The 20,665-nt window shown below is 41.8% G+C and overlaps 1 protein-coding gene across 1 annotated transcript in view; it reads right to left on the bottom strand.

Annotated features, from left to right (window-relative positions):
• The window catches only part of LARP4B (La ribonucleoprotein 4B), a 2,371,531-nt gene that overhangs the window by 1,790,258 nt on the left and 560,608 nt on the right, over positions 1–20,665 (bottom strand). The window contains exon 5 of the mRNA XM_044065528.1: positions 12,830–12,933. Coding sequence (XP_043921463.1) covers positions 12,830–12,933 — 104 coding nt within the window. The remainder of the gene's footprint in view (positions 1–12,829; positions 12,934–20,665) is intronic.

Genomic DNA, 20,665 nt, shown 5'->3' with positions numbered 1-20,665 from the left:
CACAACTCTCCTAAACAGTGTGCCACTCAGCCAAAGCCCCCAAGGCAAAACAGCATGCCCAACACACTAGTTATAGGTGACCCGATAGTGAGGCACACTGATGTCCCACTCACTAGGTTGAATAAGGAGAAAGTAACAGCTGCTTGTCAGGTGCCAGGATCCGCCACATAACACACGCACTCAGGTCCCTCAACAACAGGTACAAATATGACTATCATTGTACATGTGGGTGTGAATGAACTGAGACGTACCTACATGAAAAAGAGTCATGGAGGAGCACTTGGATGATGTAAGCCCAGGTGGGTATGACCCTAGCCCTGAGCAGCATCCAACCATCACCCAGAATGATACCACAGTACAAGCAGAACATTATTTCAACAACTAGCTAAGTTTTTGGTGTCATTCTAAGGGGATCCAGTGTCTGCCTGGGATGACATGATTGACAAACCTCGATGCTTTGCCAGAGATGGCCTGCATCTGTCACCGGTGGGCTTCCGAATATTGGTCAAGGCTCCTGTCACCCCCTACAGTGCCTTTTTTAGGCAGTGTTCCAAAGACCAAATTACCACCATAAACTGCAAACAAATGAAATCTGAGGGTCATGCTGCATGCATTGTTGCAACACTGGAAGTCTAAATCTGAAAATGCACTTGCAGCACTCCTTAAAATGGAGAACATCAACATTTGTACTGTAACAGAGACCTGGTTCAAGGCAACAGAAAGCACTCCTGCACTATCAGGCTACAACTCATTCCACACCTTTTGGCCCCAGAACTTGGAACAAAGCTCTAAAGGTGGTAGTGTTTCCATATTCATAAAGGATGTGCACACCTCCAGAATGGTAGCCCAACATAACAGATCAGAGATACTTCAGGTACAGCTAACATTGGGTAAGGCAGCAATTCAGGTCATAGCCTGCTAAAGGTCCACAATCATGTCCCAAGACTCACTCCATGTTCCTAAGCGGCCTGGAGAATATTAGAGTCCAACTAACAATCTCATACTGAGTGACTTCAACTACCCTTCTATTAACTGGGAAAACTACTCATGTACCAATACACTTGCCCAACGTTTCCTGGAATTCATTAATTCCAGAGCCCTGGACCAGCTTGTTCTTACCCCCACTAGAGGTAGAAACATCCTTAACCTGGTCATTACTAACATGGGCGACCATTGCTCTACACCAATAGTCAACTACTCCCTGGTTAGAGCCGACCACAAAGTAATCACCATGGAAATCCACATCCCCCCTCCCCGGAAAGGTAACCACCATGAAAAACTTCTCCACAGTTAACTTTGGGCTCCTAAAAATAGAGGTGGCCAACTTTACGGTACCCATGCAAATGGAGAATAGTTGCATGACCGCCAAATCATACACCAATGCACTCTCTGAACATGTACACAAATGCATGGTTCTCGCCATACCCAATAGAACAAAAACACTCTCCTCCAAAAAAAGGAAGCCAATCTGGTGGCCCCCTGCCATAAACAAACTCTACAACAAAAGGAGGAAACTGATGCGGAATAAGGTGAAGCACCACGACAGGAAAAACACCCTCATCAGCCTCAACAAAATGTTGAGATCCCTTCATTAAATCCTCTAAAGCTAGCTATGAAAACAGAATTGCAGCAGACAGTAAAGACAATCACAAGGCCTTCTATAGTTATGTAAAGCATCTACATGGCAATATCCAGATTTGCTGTGAGCTACTGCACAATGGTACTTCCTATACTGAGCCAACAGATATTGCCAATATACTGGCTGACAGATTCAGTGCCAACTTCACCCCCCCCCTCCAAAAGGGCCAATCACAATACCACTAGATTGCCAGGCACCCAGTATTACTGCTGCAAAGGTTAAAACAGCACTGTCCAAGGCCAAGAATACAGCTTCTATGGGACCTAATGTGTTCTACATGAACTACAGCGTGAACTGGCACCTTACCTGTGTGCCCTGTTCAATCACAGCCTCATTCTCAGGGTTTGTCCCTACCGAATAGCGTAGTGCTACAGTCATCCCTCTCCACAAACAAGGAACGACTACAGACCCTGGGAGCTATTGCCCCGTTAGCCTAACGAGTCTGATATGCAAAACTATGGAACACATCATCATGGACCTAACAAGGATATAGGGAATCTCCAAACTCTGGATCCCACACAGTTTGGTTTTGTGTAGTGTAGATCATGCCTGCTCAACTTGGTCGACTTCTTTGAGTCGGTCACCAGAGCTGTGGATGAAGACAAGGTGGTTCATACAGCCTTACCTTGATCTGCCCAAGGCCTTTGATACCATTTCATACTCAGAAAACATCGAAAAACTCACTAAGCTAGGCACCAACCCCTATATCACTAGGTGGGTTGCAAACTGGCTCACAGATGGAACCCACAGTGTGAAAGTAGCTGACTCCAAGTCTGACTACTGAACAGACACGAGTGTAGTCTCACAAAGTTTGGTCCTGGGTCCTCTCCTGTTTGGTATCTACTTCTCTAAACATCAGGCCAACACAAAGGGACTCTGGCTGACAAAGTTCGTAGACAACTGCAAGTTGGGAGCTATTAGCAACTCCCCAAGTGATGTTGACATCCTACAGAAAGCCCTCACTGAGACCAACAACTGGTGTCAGAACCATGGCCTTAAGCTCGATGCCAAAAAATGTGTTGTTATCCCCTTTGGGAAAAACCCGGTTCCCATGAATTACCACATCGATGTAGTTCACTGAACATAAAAGGCGTTATAAGAGATCTGACAACACAGGTTGACAACAACCTCTCTTTTGACCACCACATTGCCACTGTGGTCAGAAAGTCTTTCTATGTGGCACATCTCATTACTAAGGGTTTTGAATCCAGGAAAAAAGAGGCCATTGTCTCCCTCTACTCTTCCCTCATTAGGCTAAACATAGAGTACAATGCCCCATTTGGCATGCACCTCACTAGACACCTGCAACAACTGGAGAGGCCTCAAAAGTACCTCAGAAAGAGGATCCAAGGCCTTAAACACTTGGCCTATATGGACAGACTCAAAAAACTCCAACAACTATTCTCTGTTTCATATCGCCTACTTACAGGTGATCTCTGCTCGACTTACAAAGCCATGTCTGACCCAGCTCTGTTAGAAATGCTACATCTAAAGAAATCCTAATCCCTGCGCACCACACACTCCAGAGACCTCAACCTCATTACCACAATCAACAGAAGGTGCTGGAGGGACAAGTTCATAACTCAGAGACTGCCCATGCTATGGAATAGACTTCACATACATGTCAGACAGAGCACCTCTCTGGCCCTCCTCAAAAGAAATCTTGATGAGTGGATGGGAAACAGAAAATTCACCCCGGGGATCACTCTAGTGGCTCTACTCGACAGAGGCACTGGGAACTAAGGTCGGGTGGCATGATGCCAGTGTAATTCTAAGGGCCATTAGCCTAGTACACACCTATGAACCTATGATACGTCATGTTTCATGCTATTTAGAAGGCATTCTGGGATACTATCTGGGCCCATTTATGCAGTGTTCTTGGCCTTCGAGACAGCCTTAAGAACCTGTTCCCTGGTGATAGCTGGCAAAGTTGTATTTCATGGTATTTCCTGAGGGCAGGTCGATGGGGAGATAGGGATAAAGTTGGAGTAAAATTTGTTGACCAGTAAATTTGATATATCCTCTGGATTTTTTTAATTTCTCCAAGTTTTTTGTGTTTCTAATAGCATGATGGGAATGGACCCCATTCCTAAGCCAAAGTACAATAAGAGTTTATGAAATTAGTCTTGTTTTAATCTTTGATATCAGCCAGAAGTGCTCTGCGCATTACCCACAATGTGCCCAGTAATGACTCCTCCTGCAATTTGTATGGGGTTACTTACATGTATTGGTAACATAAAAAAAGAATCTACAACTATATTTAGGTAAGACCCATTGCTTCTACTACTACTACTGAACTGTCTGGGTATCTTTCTTCCACAATGACCTTGTTTCTGCCAGCAAATTATGATATTTTATTACTTTGTCTCTCAGTACGCAAGACACTGTAATCACTGGGTGTAGCAATTTCAATAATCAGTTACTTTTGTCTTCTTTTCAGAAACCACTATATCCGTTTTTCTCGGATCTGCCTTTTGGACTGTTGGTAATAGGTGATCCCATGTGATATAGACTTCATTTTCTATGATGTTTTGTGGCTCATGTTTTTAGTGTTTTTCAGCCACTTCAATACCATAACGTTTGCACAATCCCCAGTGCAGTCTTGCCACATTATGCCTTTCAGTATACAGCCCTTCTGTCATTAGTATGTCACAACCAGCAACAAGGTGTGCAACTGTTTCCAATTCTGTCTTACAAAACCTATATTTATCTGTTTCTCCCACATGTTTAATGGACTTTGTAAACCAACATCTACACAGCCAACTGTCTTGGGCTACCAATATTAACCTTTCAGCTTTTGGTTTGAATTCGCCTTTCGTTAACCATTCCTGTGTTCGATCCTGATCAACATGAGGTTGTTCCAGGAGTTTTCTATACTTGCAACTATATTTATGCATTTTCCACATTTCTTGCTTTCTCATCTGATCCTTCACTTTATATTTTCTTTCTTTTTTGGCACATTCAGTTGCTGCCTGTTATCTACTTCTGGTTTGACTTCCATTCCCACTTGATGCCAATATGCTTCTGCTAGACTAAGTAGGGAAGTCCTCTTAGATTTATTCTCCTCATGCTTCAAAACTTTCACTATGTTTGCATCTTGTGAGGTCAGCAGATGTATCCAGTCTCATGATTGCAAATCTATACATGTAATCAATTTTAAGGAGGCCCATACTTCCTTCGGAACGGGGAATATATAATCTTGGTATGCAGTGATTTTTATATATCATTTGATGAGCATGAAGCATCCTGTTTTCCTATTTAATCTATCAAAACACCTTTTGGGGCCAGTCAATCACTACAAAACTAAGATAGCACAGGAAGAGCAAATTGGTTTATAGCTTGAATTGTGTTCCTAGATGTCAACGCTGTTTTCAGAAGTCTTCTAAAATATTCCTTACTATGTTACTTGCATCTATTCATGCTTTACTATTAATCCTTCATCAATTCCCAAACATTTATAACTCCTCTCTTGCTCAAGGTTTTTATCTCACATTCTTGTCACCAAACTGATGTTTTCTTGGTGTTGCAGCTTTCCTGCTTTAAATGTTGCTTTTACACAATTATCAAGACCAAATGGCATTCTTTTATCATCTGAAAAATTTTTCACTATTTGCAGTTGTGCTTTCAGTTCCTTATCTGATGAGCTATACAGTTTTAGATCATCAACAAGCAGAAGATGACAAATCTTTACACTTTGTTTTCTAGGAGCCTAATTATGGCCATGGTCTAATTTGTTAAATAGCTTAATGGGTTAAGGGCAAGACAGAAAAGCAGTGGTGACAGGGAGTCACCTGTAATATCCCCCTTTGAATTTTTATCCCTGGAATAATAACTTGTCCTTTCCCATGGCTTAATTGCAAAGTGGCTTGCCACTGTTTCATGGCCACTGCAATGTAATCACTCAGTGTAGGATGCATCGTACACATTTTTAAGCATTCATCCATGAATTTGGGATACTGTCAAATCATTTTTTTGCAGTCAATCCCTGACATATTTAGATTCTTCCCCTTTTTCCAGTTCTCCATTATGACTAACAAATGATCCGTTGTTCCATATGATTTTTTTAATTGTCCTTTTGTCTTATTGCCACAACTGAGTTTTCTTCTAAATGACTATAACCTCTGTCAGCATCAATTCCAGTGTATAGTTTAGACATCACCGGAAGGCAAGTTATTGGTCTATAATTCTTAGGGTAGCTTGCAGGTTCACTCAAGCAGAAGCATTGTTTTCCCTGTTAACCAGGCTGGTGTCTGTTTGGGATGCGCATATAAATAGTCTTACTCATGGCTAAATCTTTGTGCAAAGATAATACTTTTAACCAACAGTTAGGTACTGCATCTGGGCCTGGGGTTTTCCCAATTAGAGGTGTTTCTTAACTTTGTTTCAATCTCTCTGGCTGTTACTTCATCCCATTTCATATCCTGTACCTTTAAATTTGTTCTCTCTTTTACTTCTATCCATTTAGGATCATTGTTATGTTCCACAGCATCTTCATAAATACTTCTCGAAAATGTATCTATTTCTTTTTTTTTGGTGGTCTTTTAATTTCTTTTTAGTTTGCTTGCCAATTCTATATAAAACGTTTGTGCCATCAGTAAATTGCTTATTTTGTACTTTTCCTTTATATTTATCTATGTATCTTCTTGGTTTTTCTACCCGTGTTGATAATTTTAGTCTATTTGCAGCAGTGCACGATAAATCCCGATTAATTATAATAATTAAAAAGCATTGCTTTTATCCAGTCTATCTTTCTGAGTATTTTTGTTTATCTATTCCAGGGGTGTCAAACTCAAATACACAGTGAGCCAAAATTAAAAACTTGAACAAAGTCGTGGGCCAACCTTGATATTTACTGCAAAATGTTTACAACTGAGGACGATTTTTCCTTTTCATCAGATATAATGATTAATCTTTTTATACAGAAACAAACTTAAGTTTTGCTTAAATACTGAATCTGGAACAAGCAAAGCTTAACACTACAGTATAGTAGTATAAACACACGTGAAATCAAATGTCAAATACAAGACATCTGTGGCATTCATTTCTTAAATAAAATTTAACAAAAAATCTTACGCCTCTTTTTCTATTTGTAGCCTTCTGAGTTAAATTACAACGGTAACCTTTTTTTCACAGGCTAACAATAATAATAATTTCCTTCAATGAAAATCCAATTATTCAAGTCCATGCCTTGGAAGAGCAAGGAAAAGTGCATAAAGATAACATTCATTCAAGCTCAGTTTGCTACACTCTGATCTACTCTGATGCACACTGGTCCAAGCCAGACACCTGGCATCTCCTTCCTGGATGCTAGTTCACCAATATTTGGGGTCAGGCTCTGAGCTGAGGAAATCCTCAGGATTGAGTGAAGGTGTTCATCAGTAAGATGACTCCTGTGTGATGTTTTGCTCATCTTCATCAAGGAGAATAGTTGCTTACACAGATATGTGCTCCCAAACAGAGAGAGCATTTGAGTAGCTTGGGTACGGAGATGGGTCATTGTGTCAGGGATGTAACGTGGAAACCATGCAGTGCCCACAGCATCATACTTTGACTTCAGCATGTCATTACACTGGAGTTCAAGCAGCTCCATTTGGAGGTTAGTTGGTGCGCTTTCCACATCAACTGCAAACGGATTACTAAGCAGTTCAAACCTACATTTCTGGGCATCAAAGTCAGAAAATTGCCGGGTAAAGTCAGCGCAGAGTATGCAGAGTTTTTCAGCAAACTGTGCACTTGGGAACACGATGGTAGAGATCTGTGCTTTTATGGTTTGGCAAAAAGGAAAATGGCCCAGGTTTCCTTGCAGCATCTGAGTCTCCCACAGTCACAATTTTGTTTTAAAATCCCTCACTGCAGCGTACATGTCTGTGATGACATGGCCCCGCCCCTGAAGCTGCAGATTCTGCACATTGAGATGACTTGTGATGTCACAGAGAAATGCCAGCACAAACTCTATCTTGGAGCTTTGCTGTGTCGTTCCCTTTGCTTTCTAGAAACTGACAAATTTCCTCACGCAGCTCGAAACATCTGTTCAATATTTTTCCTCTGCTTAGCCATCTCACCTCTGTGTGATATGGCACGTCTGCGCATTTGAACACTCCTCCAGAAAAGACTTGAACTGACGGTGATTCAAACCTTTAGCTCTTATATAGTTAACTACTTGTGTTACGGTGCTCATAACATGTTCCATCTTCAGGGCTTTGCCACACGACTCCTGGTGTATGATGCAGTGATAAACAGTTAGCTCACCTGCACAGTTCTCTTCCCGCATCTTCTCCCGAATCCTGGCCACCAATCCACTCTTTTGACCGCACATTGCGGGTGCTCAGTCTGTTGTTAGTCCCACAAGTGTATCCCAAGGTAGCCACATTTGAGTTACACATTTGGAAACCTCTTCAAAGATTTATTTTGCTGTGGTTGTGCCATGCATTGATTTTAATCCCAAAAGTTTCTTTGTAACGCACAGATTTGAGTCCACTCCATGGATGAAGACTGACAGCTGGGCAGTATCAGATGTGTTGCTGCTCTCATCCATAGCAAGGGAGAATGCAGTAAAATCTTTTCCCTTTGCCATCAGCTGTTCATGTAGATTTGTGGCAAGATCACATGCATGATCAGCTACTGTGTTTCTGCTAAGGCTTACATTTAAAAATGCTTGCCTTTTATCTGGGCACACGACGTTGCAAACTTTGATCATGTACTTTTTGACAAACTCTACCTCATTAAAGGGCCCAGCTAATTTTGCAATCTCTGCTGCCACAATAAAACTAGCCTTTACAGCAGCTTCACTTTGTGATATGGCTTTTGTGAACATAGTCTGTTGTGAAACTAAACTTCTTTTCATCTCCTCTACTTTCTGGTGCTTTTGCTCTATGTCTAGGTCCTTGTACTTGTCGTGGTGTTTTGTTTCAGTGTCTTCTTACGTTATACTCTGGTTACAGCTACTTTGGCTCCGCACACAAGACAAACAGGTCTGTCCTTTACATTGGTGAACAAATATTCTGCTTCCTACATTTCTAGAAAGCTTCTGTTTTCAACCTTTTGTTTGGCCGTTTTTGAGAGGGGTGACCCAATGTGACTGGTAGCATGAGGTCACTAATGAATGTCAACAGAGGAGGGGGCACTTGTGGGTCCTGAATGACACATCAACGCACCAGCACAGCATTCTGGGATTTGTAGTATTAACGGTGTATACTGGTGGGCCAGCTCTACTAGACATTTGGTATTTTCTCGTGGGCCAAATATAATTACACTGCGGGCCAGATTTGGCCAGCGGGCCTGAGTTTGACATTTATGATCTATTCCCTCTTCTATACTTTAACAGTGACACTTCTTGTCTTAATTGCTTTACAGTTTTCTCTATTCAATACTTCCATGATGGTATTCAATTTCTCCCCTTCCTTTCCCTTACTACCCTGTGTTCATGCGGTAGAACTTTAATTTAGCTGTACCATAACATATCCTGTTTACTTCTGTTATACTGCATGGGTCTCAATGAACAGTCCAAATTACTGTATTCATTTGTTTTATCCAACGTCTAACTTTTTGGGTTTTATTGACCTTCTACAGTCTATTTCTTTCATTGATCTTAACATGTCTATCTCTATTAAATCGAGCAACTCTTCTCTTAGCTCATTTTCTTCTAAACTGAAGGCACATTTTTTGTTCTCTATTTCTTGCAAGCATTCTATAAGTTCTATAGCATCTTCTGCTGGCACTTTCTCTTCACTTTCATCCTGTGTCATCCGTTGCTCTGTCATATGGGAACTCAATGGCCTGTCACTCAACACTGACTGCATCAGAGTTGCCAGTTTTGTATTCCTTACCTTGCTGTCCGACTTCAAGTGAACGTTTACACTGGTTTCCTGTGAAAGGCTACAAAATATCTTCATATGGCAACTGACCTGTTGCTTCCCATTCCACTGGTTTCTCCTTAATTTGGATGTTCACTGCTCTATCCTGCTGCGGTGTTTTCCTGAGTTAGGTTTTCTACAATTAATCCTTCACTTCGCAGGCACTAAATAACCTCAGTTTCTGTTTCTTTAACTTCTCCATTACTGATGTTTTCTGCTTTTCCTCTGTCTTTTTTTTTAAATTGCAAAGTTTTCCATGTTTGGACTCCTTTGCCTGTACTTCTCAAAATATTTTGGTGCTCCTCTTTTTGTATCGATTAGTTTTGCTTTCTCCTTTACATAAATATCACACCATATTTTTTTTTTCTTTCCCACGTCCATATTTCTTCTTCATATGTCTTCCTGTTTCTCCTTACTCTGGGGGCTCATTCCATCATGCTGTGATGTAACCCGTTTTAGACCTTCTACATTAAATCCTTCACTTTTGCAGGCATTCCATAACTTCAACTTCTTTTTTTTTTTTAACTTCTACTTTACTAATCATCTTTTCTACAGTCTCTCTTTGTGGTTCAGTATAAATAGTTCCATTTACGAGCTCTGCACACAACTGCATACTGGCTTTGAGGTTGCAGAAACAAATAAAGAATGCCTTGTGGTGGTCCTTGGCCTGGGAGGACAAAAATTACCTTAACTTTGGTAGACTACTTATCCTCAGAATTGATTAATTAGTTTGATGCGAGTGCTTTTATCCTGCTGGGTGCTGCCAGGTTATCACTTAATAGCAGAAAGTTAAGTCTCAGAGTAGTTCCTGAATATTCAAGGGCAGGCTGCGGGTCCAGTTTTTTTTTTTTTTTTTACTTCAAAGGACACCATTTTGTGGTCTGACCTTGCCAGGAAAGACCTTACACTGGGGGGCGTGTGTAGCACTCTCCCATATTAGTGATGACCAGATCCAATATAGCTGCACCTCTGGTTGGTTTATTGACAATCTGGTCCAGGAAGTTTGTGTTTACAAAATCCAGGAATCTCTGTGGCTGTACTTTTGGTGTAGTATAAGATTCGCAATTAATAGTTAGGTAATTAAAGTCTATCATGAATATGGTATTGAGATGGATGGTGAATGTTTCCATTAAGTTTAAATACAATGTATGGATTTCCTGGGTCACAGAGGGGGCCTATAACTTGCAAGAAATGGTACTGGATTTTGCCTATGGTGATTTGAACATGGAGAAGCTCCTGTTTTGACCAGCCCTGAGGTATCTTTATTTTTGATGTAAATCAAGACACCACCACATTTACTCTCTGTCTGTGTAGAAGGCATAACCTTGCACTGTGCGCACTCTCCGTGGCTTTAAACCATGTCTCAGTGACTGCACAAATGTCAGCATTCTCTAGGGTGAAGGGAGCATAAAGAGAGCTTCTAGTGAAGGGAGTTTACCAGCACTGAGCAGTAATAACTTTAGATTTTCTTTGTTTTGATTTGCTATGTCAGAACTACTTTCAGTTTGTCATTGCCTAAAAAGGCACTAAGTAGGAAGACAATGTTTTAGCTTTTATTCAAAAGCCTAGAGAAGAGAGGTGCAAGACTATCTCTGGCAAAGTAGTGTGATCTGCTCACCATCTACCAACATGCTGATAAATACTGCACCCCCTTAGAAAGACACAAGAAACTAAGCCAATTATTGAAGTCAGTCATCTTTTGTTCATATTGTGGCCTAGGCTCATACCAGCCTGGGACACATTCCTGGAGCTCCATGATGTCTCTCTTCATATAGTCTAGGGAGTAACATCTCTGGTCATTTACAACCACATGGACTGCAACTGTGTCCCACTGGTTACTTGTGGTCCAATGACCCAAGGATGTGCTGAATGTGGCAGATCCTAGCCGCTGATAAACTGACCGACTTTCTTACTCAGCCTGGTGAGAAGGACATCAGTGTCTCACACAATTTTGTCTCCAATGACCAGAATATTAGATTCTGTAGTCGCTTATCTTATGGGCTTAGAAGCAGAGGCTCCATGAGATGTGACCGTATGTGCTGATGTGGGTGCTGTTTTGAAAGAGTGCATTCTGTATTGCTGAGGGTGTTTGTCATGTGTATTTCATCTAGGTCGTCTTTAGGGTTTAGAAAGTTTGCATTTAAGTGCTTCAGCATATATGGGTCTACATGTCTTTTTTGTATCGTTTGTGATGGGTACAGCGTGTGTACCACTGACAAACTTACTGACAAACTTATGGACATTAGGAGTACTTTTATGTGAGAGCTTTGCCTCCAGTGACATTGTGTAAATACATCTTACAAATACCATATCAGTTTGTTTGAGAATTAACTGGTTGTCAGTATAAATGAGGCAATTTCTACACTGCCTCGGGATGCCCATATCCACCAAGCTGGTAATGGAGATACTGGGAAAGTTCATATACATGTTAACAGACCCTTTTTTATTGATTAGACAGATGGAGTGAGAATATAATGCAATGTCAGACTTGTTTGGTGTGCAGCTCTGTGGGTAGTGCTTGCCACTGCAAACTAGATGTCCTGTGTGTAACTAGGTATTGGTGACATTTCAATTGTGCTTTTTACAGGAAAAATGTCACTCAAGATGTCCGTGTCTTTACCAGGTGACTTAGCTCCCCATCTGCCTACTGAGTGACCAAGCAAAGAAGCACACAATACATTAACAAAAAAAAAAAGTTGACTCCAAGCCAGGAATACCACAAAAGGAAATTTCAGTATATGCTCATCTACAGAGAGGAGTCAGTATAAATATGCTTCAGTCTGAAGTTGAAATTAACAGTTCCGATTCCTACTGACCAATCCACTAACAACCTTCAGAAAGGTAGCTAATAATACAAGGAAAATCAATTTTCTGGAAAGCAAATAAGGAAACTTTTTTTACTGTGTGGTACAATCCTTTTAACCATCTTGTCATACGCATTTAGTGAAGAAAGTAATCAAACAAATTAGTAATGCTTCATATAGTTAATGCTGTTAGTACCATTCTCTATTCATGAGTTTAAAATATCTCAATTTCCATTTACATGCAACGTGACTCTGCGCACAATGCAATGTTCCCACAATTGTCCATGAAGGCAGCCACTTAAGCTTTTTGAGTTTTGCCATTTAAATGTATACAAAAACTTCACACAAATGAAAAAGTCCTCCATTATTATGAGCAGCACCCTGCAATGAACTATTGTTTCAGCATGACAAAGCAATGTCCTTTAAAAATCTATGAACATTCTTTAGCAAATTCAAGACAAATAAACCACACTCTAATTTACAAAAACTTTATGTATTTATGTATTTATTCACCCTGTGCTATAGCCTCTTACTTCAACTGGTGTAGATTCTGGTACTTCCCGCAATATCACAATGCAGCGATTCTGGTTTGGTCTGACTTTTTCACCTTTTTCATCAACTTGGACTAAAGGCAATGCTAGACAAAAGGAGGAAAACAAAAACATGTTTTATGATTAATCACCAAAACTATGTATATAAAACCACAAAGAATGCAAACTACAGTAAATCATACCTCTCAACTTATAGGAACATCCCAGAGCTTGGGTTCAAAAGTTTCCTCCTTCCCACAACCCTCCACCCTCTAAAATTTGTGATTTTGTGGCTTAAGTGATAGCTGCACTAAGCAACTAGTGCTAAGCGTTGCAATTACAGACATTTTACTTTTAAGAAAATGTAATTCTATTAATCTATCAACTTCCTAACTGAACAGTATGCGTTTAAAAAGGCTCTGTGATTTGATGACCTTTGCTACCCCCATTTTTATCCCCTGCTCTTGATTCTTGAGTTTACAGAAAATGCATTAGACACTACAGACAATAAAGCTAACAGACAATGAATGACAGGAGGATTTTCTACAGAAAATTCTTGCAATATGGCTCAACATTTCATAGCACAGAAATCCCCCACCACTTATGCAAGCTAGAATGAGTATTTTTTTCTGGAGCTCAGATAAACACTGATAATGCATCCAACACAAGAATGAAGCAGCAACTGAGGGGGCACAAAGCAGCAAGGAGTCAAGTATTCAAACATACCCATTTTCAAAAACTGAAAGCAAAGGGCCTAGACCACCCCAACGTGATGAAGTATGCTCTCTTACGTAAAGAAAATATGAAAGCAAAGAATGCAAAGTTCAACCCAGTCAAGTGAGAGGCAAAACCCACAAAATACCTCTAAAAGAAATGTTGCAAAAAATAGCTCCTGCTCAAAAAGCTCCTTGAAATATTTGAACCGTAGTAATGTGTTATACCAGCTTATACGCCTTTCAGCTTCACTTAAAACAGATGTAAGTGAAGGACTGAGCAGCAAGCTAATTTAAACTCTTGCAGAAGAAATTGTAATTTGCAATTACTTCTTTCAATTGAAAGTGCACTGCGGTGTTTAATGTTACAAAACTGTTAAATCTCACATCCCAAGTAGACTAATTTTGTTGAACCTTAATGTGGCTGTCATTCTACCAAAAAGGCCATGTGCAACGCCGTCTACCAGATTCTTGATTCTCAATGACTGCTTAGTTTAACATGAAAAATGTGCTACCTACATTTTCATTTACAGTAGCAGCTTTCTGCCACTCGTGCATAATCTCATTTATTATCTTATGTTGCTGGTTTCCACAGTCTGGGAATGTATATTTACCTTGGTTCCTTAAACTTATATTTATCCAATTTACTGCACACTCGCTCTTCACCTGTTAGTTGCTGTGTGTGTGTGTGTGTGTGTGTGTGCACACGTTCTCCTCCTAAATCTATCCCTTACTGTAAGCTGCTTAAATACTTAGTGTATTTGGCACTTGAGTATAAGCTTTTTTGAGCAAATTCTATTGGAACCTCCAACTCCCAAAACATCCACAATGAACCCCCTTGCTTGAAATAATTTAGAGGGCTGCAAGTGATCTGTACCTCCTGAACACTATACTTTTCTATTCATTCCATATCGGCTTAACTAAAACTGGCTTAACCATCCTATCCACTACTTTAACAGCTCCATCTGCTAATTCATTTGATGGATAGGTATTTAAACTGTGGAAAAAAAATAGTTGTGTAAAATCTTACCATAACCATAGATGTCCTTCTCTTCTGTGTCACAGTATTCTTCACATATGCGTTGTATTCCGCTCCACAACCAGACGTCTAGCCTTTACACAAAAGCTTAATGCCACTGCCTGTACATGGGATATCGCACAAAGGGGCACAGAACGTCAGCCATAAAAGGGATGTCCACACACATAATCCTCAGAATAAGGTAGCATCATGAAGAAAAATAAAAATCCACAGGGAATTAAATAAAAGGAGTCATCCTAGTAAAGACCAAGGTGTAGGGGTAAGGCGAGTGGGCTAGAATACTGCAAGATAGAAGAAAACGACATCCATGGTTTTGGTAAGATTTTACACAACTACTCTATGCCCTTCTATTCAATCTTGCAGTATTCTTTACATGTGGGAGAGTACAAAAGCTGAAAGGGATCCCAGGGAGGGGGAAGGAAGAAAGGATGACTAAAACAGAAACATTTTCCATAGAAGCATGCAGGACTGCTTGGCAAATCCTGCTCTGGATCTAGAGATATTATCAAATCTGTAATGCTTTGTAAAGTTATGAATATAAAAACCAGGTAGCAACTTCCAAAATGGATTGAGCATCCAGTCCTTTGAAGTAAGCCCCTGAGGATGCAACTGATCTGCTGGAATGGGCCTTAACAGAAGAAGGTAAGGACTTTCCATGAAAATCACAGCAACACACAATGGCCTTAGAGAGCCATGAAGAAATTATTTGCTTAGAAACAGATAAACCCAGAGTCCTAGGATGAAAAGACACAAAAAGTTAATTAGATTTCTTAAGAGACTTAGTTTTGTCAAGGTAGAATCTGAGCTGTGTGCACATCCAAGGAATGCAGAATCCCCTCAATAGGAGACTGAGGAGGAGGGAAAAAGTAGGCAACCGGATAGACTGATTCAGAGACAACTCAATGACTACTTTTGGCATAAAGGAAGGATTAGTTCGCAAAGATACTCTATCCTTGTGAAAAAAACATAAAAGGGGGGGGGTGAAGCCATTAATGCCTAAATCTCAGAGACCCTACTAGCAGAGGTTAAAACTAACATTAGCACTGTTTACCAAGTGCAAAACTTTAGAGAAAGAGAGGCCACTGGCTCAGAAGGGCCCTGGGTAAGCTTCTCTAACACATAGCTGAGATCCCAAGAGGGAGGAATTGGCTTTCTGGGAGGTTTCATGTGTAGGGTGCCTCTGAGGTAAAGATTAACCTCTAGAGTGAAAGCTAAGGGGGGGAGTTAAAGGCAAGCAAGCAGACAAGGCTTTTCAGGGGACCTTGGCAGATGAATAAGAAAGATCACTGTTAAGGAACTCACAAAGGTAAGAATGCACTAAAGGAATAACCGCCAAGAAGGGGTCCTCTTCTTTTTTGGTACAAGATAGAAAATAAGATTTCTTAGTGCTGGATTTCCTGGCCTCCTGCAAAACCCAAAGCATGTCCTTAGACCACAGGTGCCTGAAAGGAATCAAAAGTTGATCATCCAAAAAGTCAACTGCAGAGTTGACAGTTGTGGATGAATCAGACATCCCTTGTTCTGAGTGAGCAGGTCTATCCAGTGAGGCAGCTTGCAGTGATGGTCCTTGGCTAATTGCAGAAGAGTGAACCAAAACTGTCATGGCCAAAAGGAGGTCACTAGCAAGATTTTTGGTTTGTCCTGTAGAATTTTCAACAGGACATTTTGAATTAAAGCGAAGGGGGAATGCAAAAAGAAAGGTCTCCTTCCATTACAAGGATAGAGTATCCACCTTCCAAGCCTGAGGGTGAGGGACCCTGGCACAAGAGAGAGGAAGTCATCTGTTCAGAAGGGAGGCAAAAAGATCCATTTCTGGAGTACTCCACTGAAACTAGACGCAGAAACACATCCCTGTGAAGCATCCAGTTGTGGGATTTTGTCATGGGGCTACTTAATGCATCTGCCACAAAGTTCAGTGAGCACAGGGAAGGTACAGTGCATGCAGTGGCACTTTGTACTGAATAGCCAACTCCCATGTTTTGATGGCTGAGCGACAAAAACGATTCTGTGCCCCCTGCCTGTTAAGTATCAAAGAACTACAGTACTGTCTCTGTAAGAATCCTGAGAGGTCCTGGTAGAAATATTGAATGAAAGGTCTGCAGGGCTAAAATCAGTTTCTCTGATGTTGATGTGATCCCTTCTTTGAGAGGGGGACCAAAGACCCTGCACCATTTTGGCAGCAAATGTTGCCCCCCAGCCTAAATCGGAGGCATCTGCAAAGTTTCTTTACTGGCTGAGGTATCTGAAGTGGTAAGCCAGGATTCTGACTGAGTTGCAGCATCCACCAACCCAGCTGTATTTTCTAGCAAGGGGGAAAAGGAATCAAAGCCTCCACGGGATGAGCATGCTGGGACCAAACTGTCTTCAAAAACCACTGGAACTTCCTCATGTGAAGTTTGGCAAAGCGCAAGATGGGGATAGCAGAGGCCATGAATCCCAGCAGTGTCAAAAAAAGTACAGTTCTGTACACTTACCATAAATGTAGATGTTAGAGTGTATTCACTCTTGCAGTTATTACATTTGGGTTATCTGCCTGCAGGTAGCCCTCGGCTGGCCTGAATACCAGAGTCTTGGATTCCTGCTTCAGATGCTCTCTCTTCTTCCATGACGTCAGGTCGTCAGGGGTATAAAACATGCAGCCGACGACATTACATCAGTTTTTCTTGCCCCAGATGTCAGGTGCCCCCATAATGGGAAGCAATTATATTTTATGATAAACCTCCAACAAAAAGCAAATACACCAGAGAAGAAGAAAAGGTAGAGCCAAGAGAAGTCAGGGGGTTGGAGGGAGGGTAACCAGGACTGCAACAGTAAATACACTTGAACATCTACATTTATGGTAAGTGTACACAACTGTACTATATTCTTCGTGTTTCACTGTTGTAATCATTACATTTGCATTGATTCCCAAAGCAAATGAAGGGAGGAGGAAGTTAGAGAGCATTAGGGCCAACTATTAAGCCCTGCAAAACTGCAGTGGCAAAACCAGCTCTGGATTTAGAAAAAATAGGCATGTGGTAATGCTTGGTGAAGGTATGTACAGAGCTCCAGGTAGCAGCTTCTAGGATGTCCCTGGTAGGGACTCCTCTGAGAAAGGGTGTAGAGGTAAATGCAGCCTTGGTGGAATGTGGTCTAATCCCCTTGTGGGGTAGGTTTTCCATGGTGCTTATAGCAGAAATGAATGCAATGGGCTATCCATTTAGAAATGGTTTGCTTTGAAATGGCCTTCCCCTCTGCCCCTGCAGCAAAGCCAAATAGCAGCTATTCAAAAATTTTCAGAGGCTTAGTCCTGTCCAAATAAAATCCAAGTTGTCTGTGCACATCCAAGGAATGCAGTATTCTTTCTCCTTTGTTTTGTGGATTTGGGAAAAAATTTAGGCAAATGACTGGATTGATTTAGGGCCACACTAGACACCACCTTGGGCATAAAGGAAGGATTGGTCCTGAGGGAAAACCTGTCTGCATGGAAGATAAAGAAAGGCTCCACTGCCATGAGGGCCTGTAATACAGACACTCTTCTTGCTGAAGTGATGGCATGAAGGAAGTAATGGCTATAAGGAAGGCCGTTTTCCAAGAAAGGAATTTCAACTCTGCAGTTGCAGCTGGTTCAAATGGAGGGAGAGTGAGCTTCTCCAATACAAAGTTAAGGTCCCAGGCTGGAGTAGGGGCTCGCCTGGGGGGGGGGGTGTCTTAAATTTTTAGCCCCTCTGAGGAATTGCTTTAACAGGGGGTGAGAGAAGAGGGGTGGATCAGTATTATAATGTGCTGAAATGGTAGAGACATGAATTTTAATTGACGAGAAGAATAGGCCCTTGTGGAGCATTTCTGTTAAGTACTGAAGAATATGAGGTAAGCTGGGCACTGTAGTGCCCATCCCCTGAGTCTGGCTGCAGGAACAGTATATTTTCCACATTTCAGCATAGGAATTTCTAGTACTAGGTCTCCTTGCTTCCAGAATGACATCTAGCACCTGCTTACTGAGGGATGCTATTGGAGAGCTCAAGGAATTAGCCAGGCTGCAAGGTTCAGAATTTGAAGCTGAGGGTGCAGAATCTGGCCCACCTGCTGGGACAGCCGGGAAGATGTCTGAGGTAGGTGCCATGGACCCAGCAGTATCATACTGCGCAAGAGGGGGTACCAGTGCTGGCGAGGCCAGTCTGGTGCAATCAGTATTGTCCTTGGTTTGTCCTGCTTGATCTTTAGCAGAACTTTCGAGAGGAGAGGCAGAGGGGGAAAGGCATAAACTGAGAGGCTTTCCCGGGTAAAGGACAGGGCATCCACTTTCCAAGCTTGACTGTGGGGAGTCCTTGTGCAGAATTTGTCCAACTGGTAGTTCTGAGGGGAGGCAAACCGGTCTATCTCTGGAGTCCCCCATTTGTTCCTCAGGAGGTTGAATATTTTTGGTTCCAGTTTCCATTTGTGTGGGTCCATGAGATTTCTGCTTAGGATGTCTGGCAGTGAATTTAGGTTGCCTGGCAGGAATTGAGCTTGTAGGTGCACTTGGTATCTCAAGGCTGTGTTCCACAGAGCCATGGCTAGTCTGCAGAGAGAGTACAGGTGGGTTCCCCCTGCTTGTTTATGTACCACATAACTGTGATGTTGTCTGTCTTTACCAATAATTGTCTTGGAAGGATGTGGTCTTTGAAGGCTGTCAGGGATTTCTGCACAACTAACATTTCTTTTTGGTTGATATGCAGGGGCATCTGACTCGGGTTCCATTTGCCCTGAATGCACTGCCCTACCAAGTGAGCCCCCCAATGCATAGTCTGATGCGTGTGTAGTCGGGGTTTGGGCGGCAGGGGGTATATTGAAAGGGAGCCCCTTATTGAGGTGGCAGGCCTCTGCCCACCAAAGGAACTCTGTCTTTATACAAGGAATGATAGGAATCTGATTCCAGGTCCTGAGAATGTTGACACCATAGGCTTTTTAGATATCACTGTAGTTTCCTCATATGCAGTCTTGCATATGGAATTAGTAGAATGCAAGAGGCCATGAACCTCAGGGCTTGCAGAATTTTCCTTGCAGATATCTGGGTCTTTGTGGCCAGTAGTTTGAAGTAGGCTGTCAAATAAACTTGTTTCTCTGGCATGAGGTAAGCCATCTGGGAAGTTGTGTTCAAGCTTGCTCGCAAGAATACAATTTGTTGGCAGGGTACTACATGAGATTTCTTTTCATTTATGGTTTACCCCAGCGAGGTTAGAAGCATCTTTTACAAATGCCAGATGTTTTAATACCATGTCCTGGCTTTCTGCCTGAATCAGACAATCTTTCAGGTATGGCTATATCTGAATATGTATCTGCCTGCGAAATGCAAGGGCTGGAGCTAGACACTTTGTGAATACCCTGAGTGCAATAGATAAGCCAAAGGGAAGTCCAGAGAACTGATAGTGCATGGAGCCTGCTCTGAAGCATAGGTATTTCCTGCAAGATTCCCATATTGGAATGTGCAGGTAAGCTTCCTTTAAGTCAGCCAGGCATCTTTGCCAAGCATAGGAAGCAGCTGTTGAAGTGTTAGCATTTTGAATTTTGGGATTACCAAAAAGGTGTTTAGAATAGAGAGGTCCAGGATGGGATGCCAGGAGCTATCTTTTCTGGGTACCAAAAAAAGTTTTGAGTAAAAACCATGTCCCCTTTCTTCTGCTGGGAAAGGTTGAATAGACCTGATACTTAGAAGAGAGAGAACCAGCTGTTGAGCCTCTGCCCACTGATTTGGGGGTAGGTCTGGCCAAAGGTTTGGGGTTGGTAAGCTGTGGAAGTGGAATCTGTATCCTTGGAAAACTATATTTAAAACCCATTTGTACTGGGTAATGAGTTCCCAGTTTTTTGCATGCAGGGTGATCTTTCCCTCTAAGGGAGCAGGCAGTTGAGCAGGGCTTGGCAGGGTTAAGCTGAAGTCACTGTGACATTTTCCATAGGGGGTGTCTTACTACTTTCAGTTTTGGAAGTGGGAGCCCCCCACTGCTTAGGCCTGTGTGTACCTTGAGACAGTAGCCTAGGTGGTCTGTTGTTCCTGAGTTTGGACTGAAGGCCTGGAAGAGACTGGAAAGGACCAATTCTTAGAAGGCCAATGCCTACTAAACCTGGGAG

This window comes from Protopterus annectens, chromosome 3.part0 (genome assembly GCF_019279795.1).
Source record: "Protopterus annectens isolate FY-2018-M chromosome 3.part0, PAN1.0, whole genome shotgun sequence".
Lineage (NCBI taxonomy): Eukaryota > Metazoa > Chordata > Ceratodontiformes > Protopteridae > Protopterus > Protopterus annectens.
This window is presented reverse-complemented; position numbering and strand designations above follow the sequence as displayed.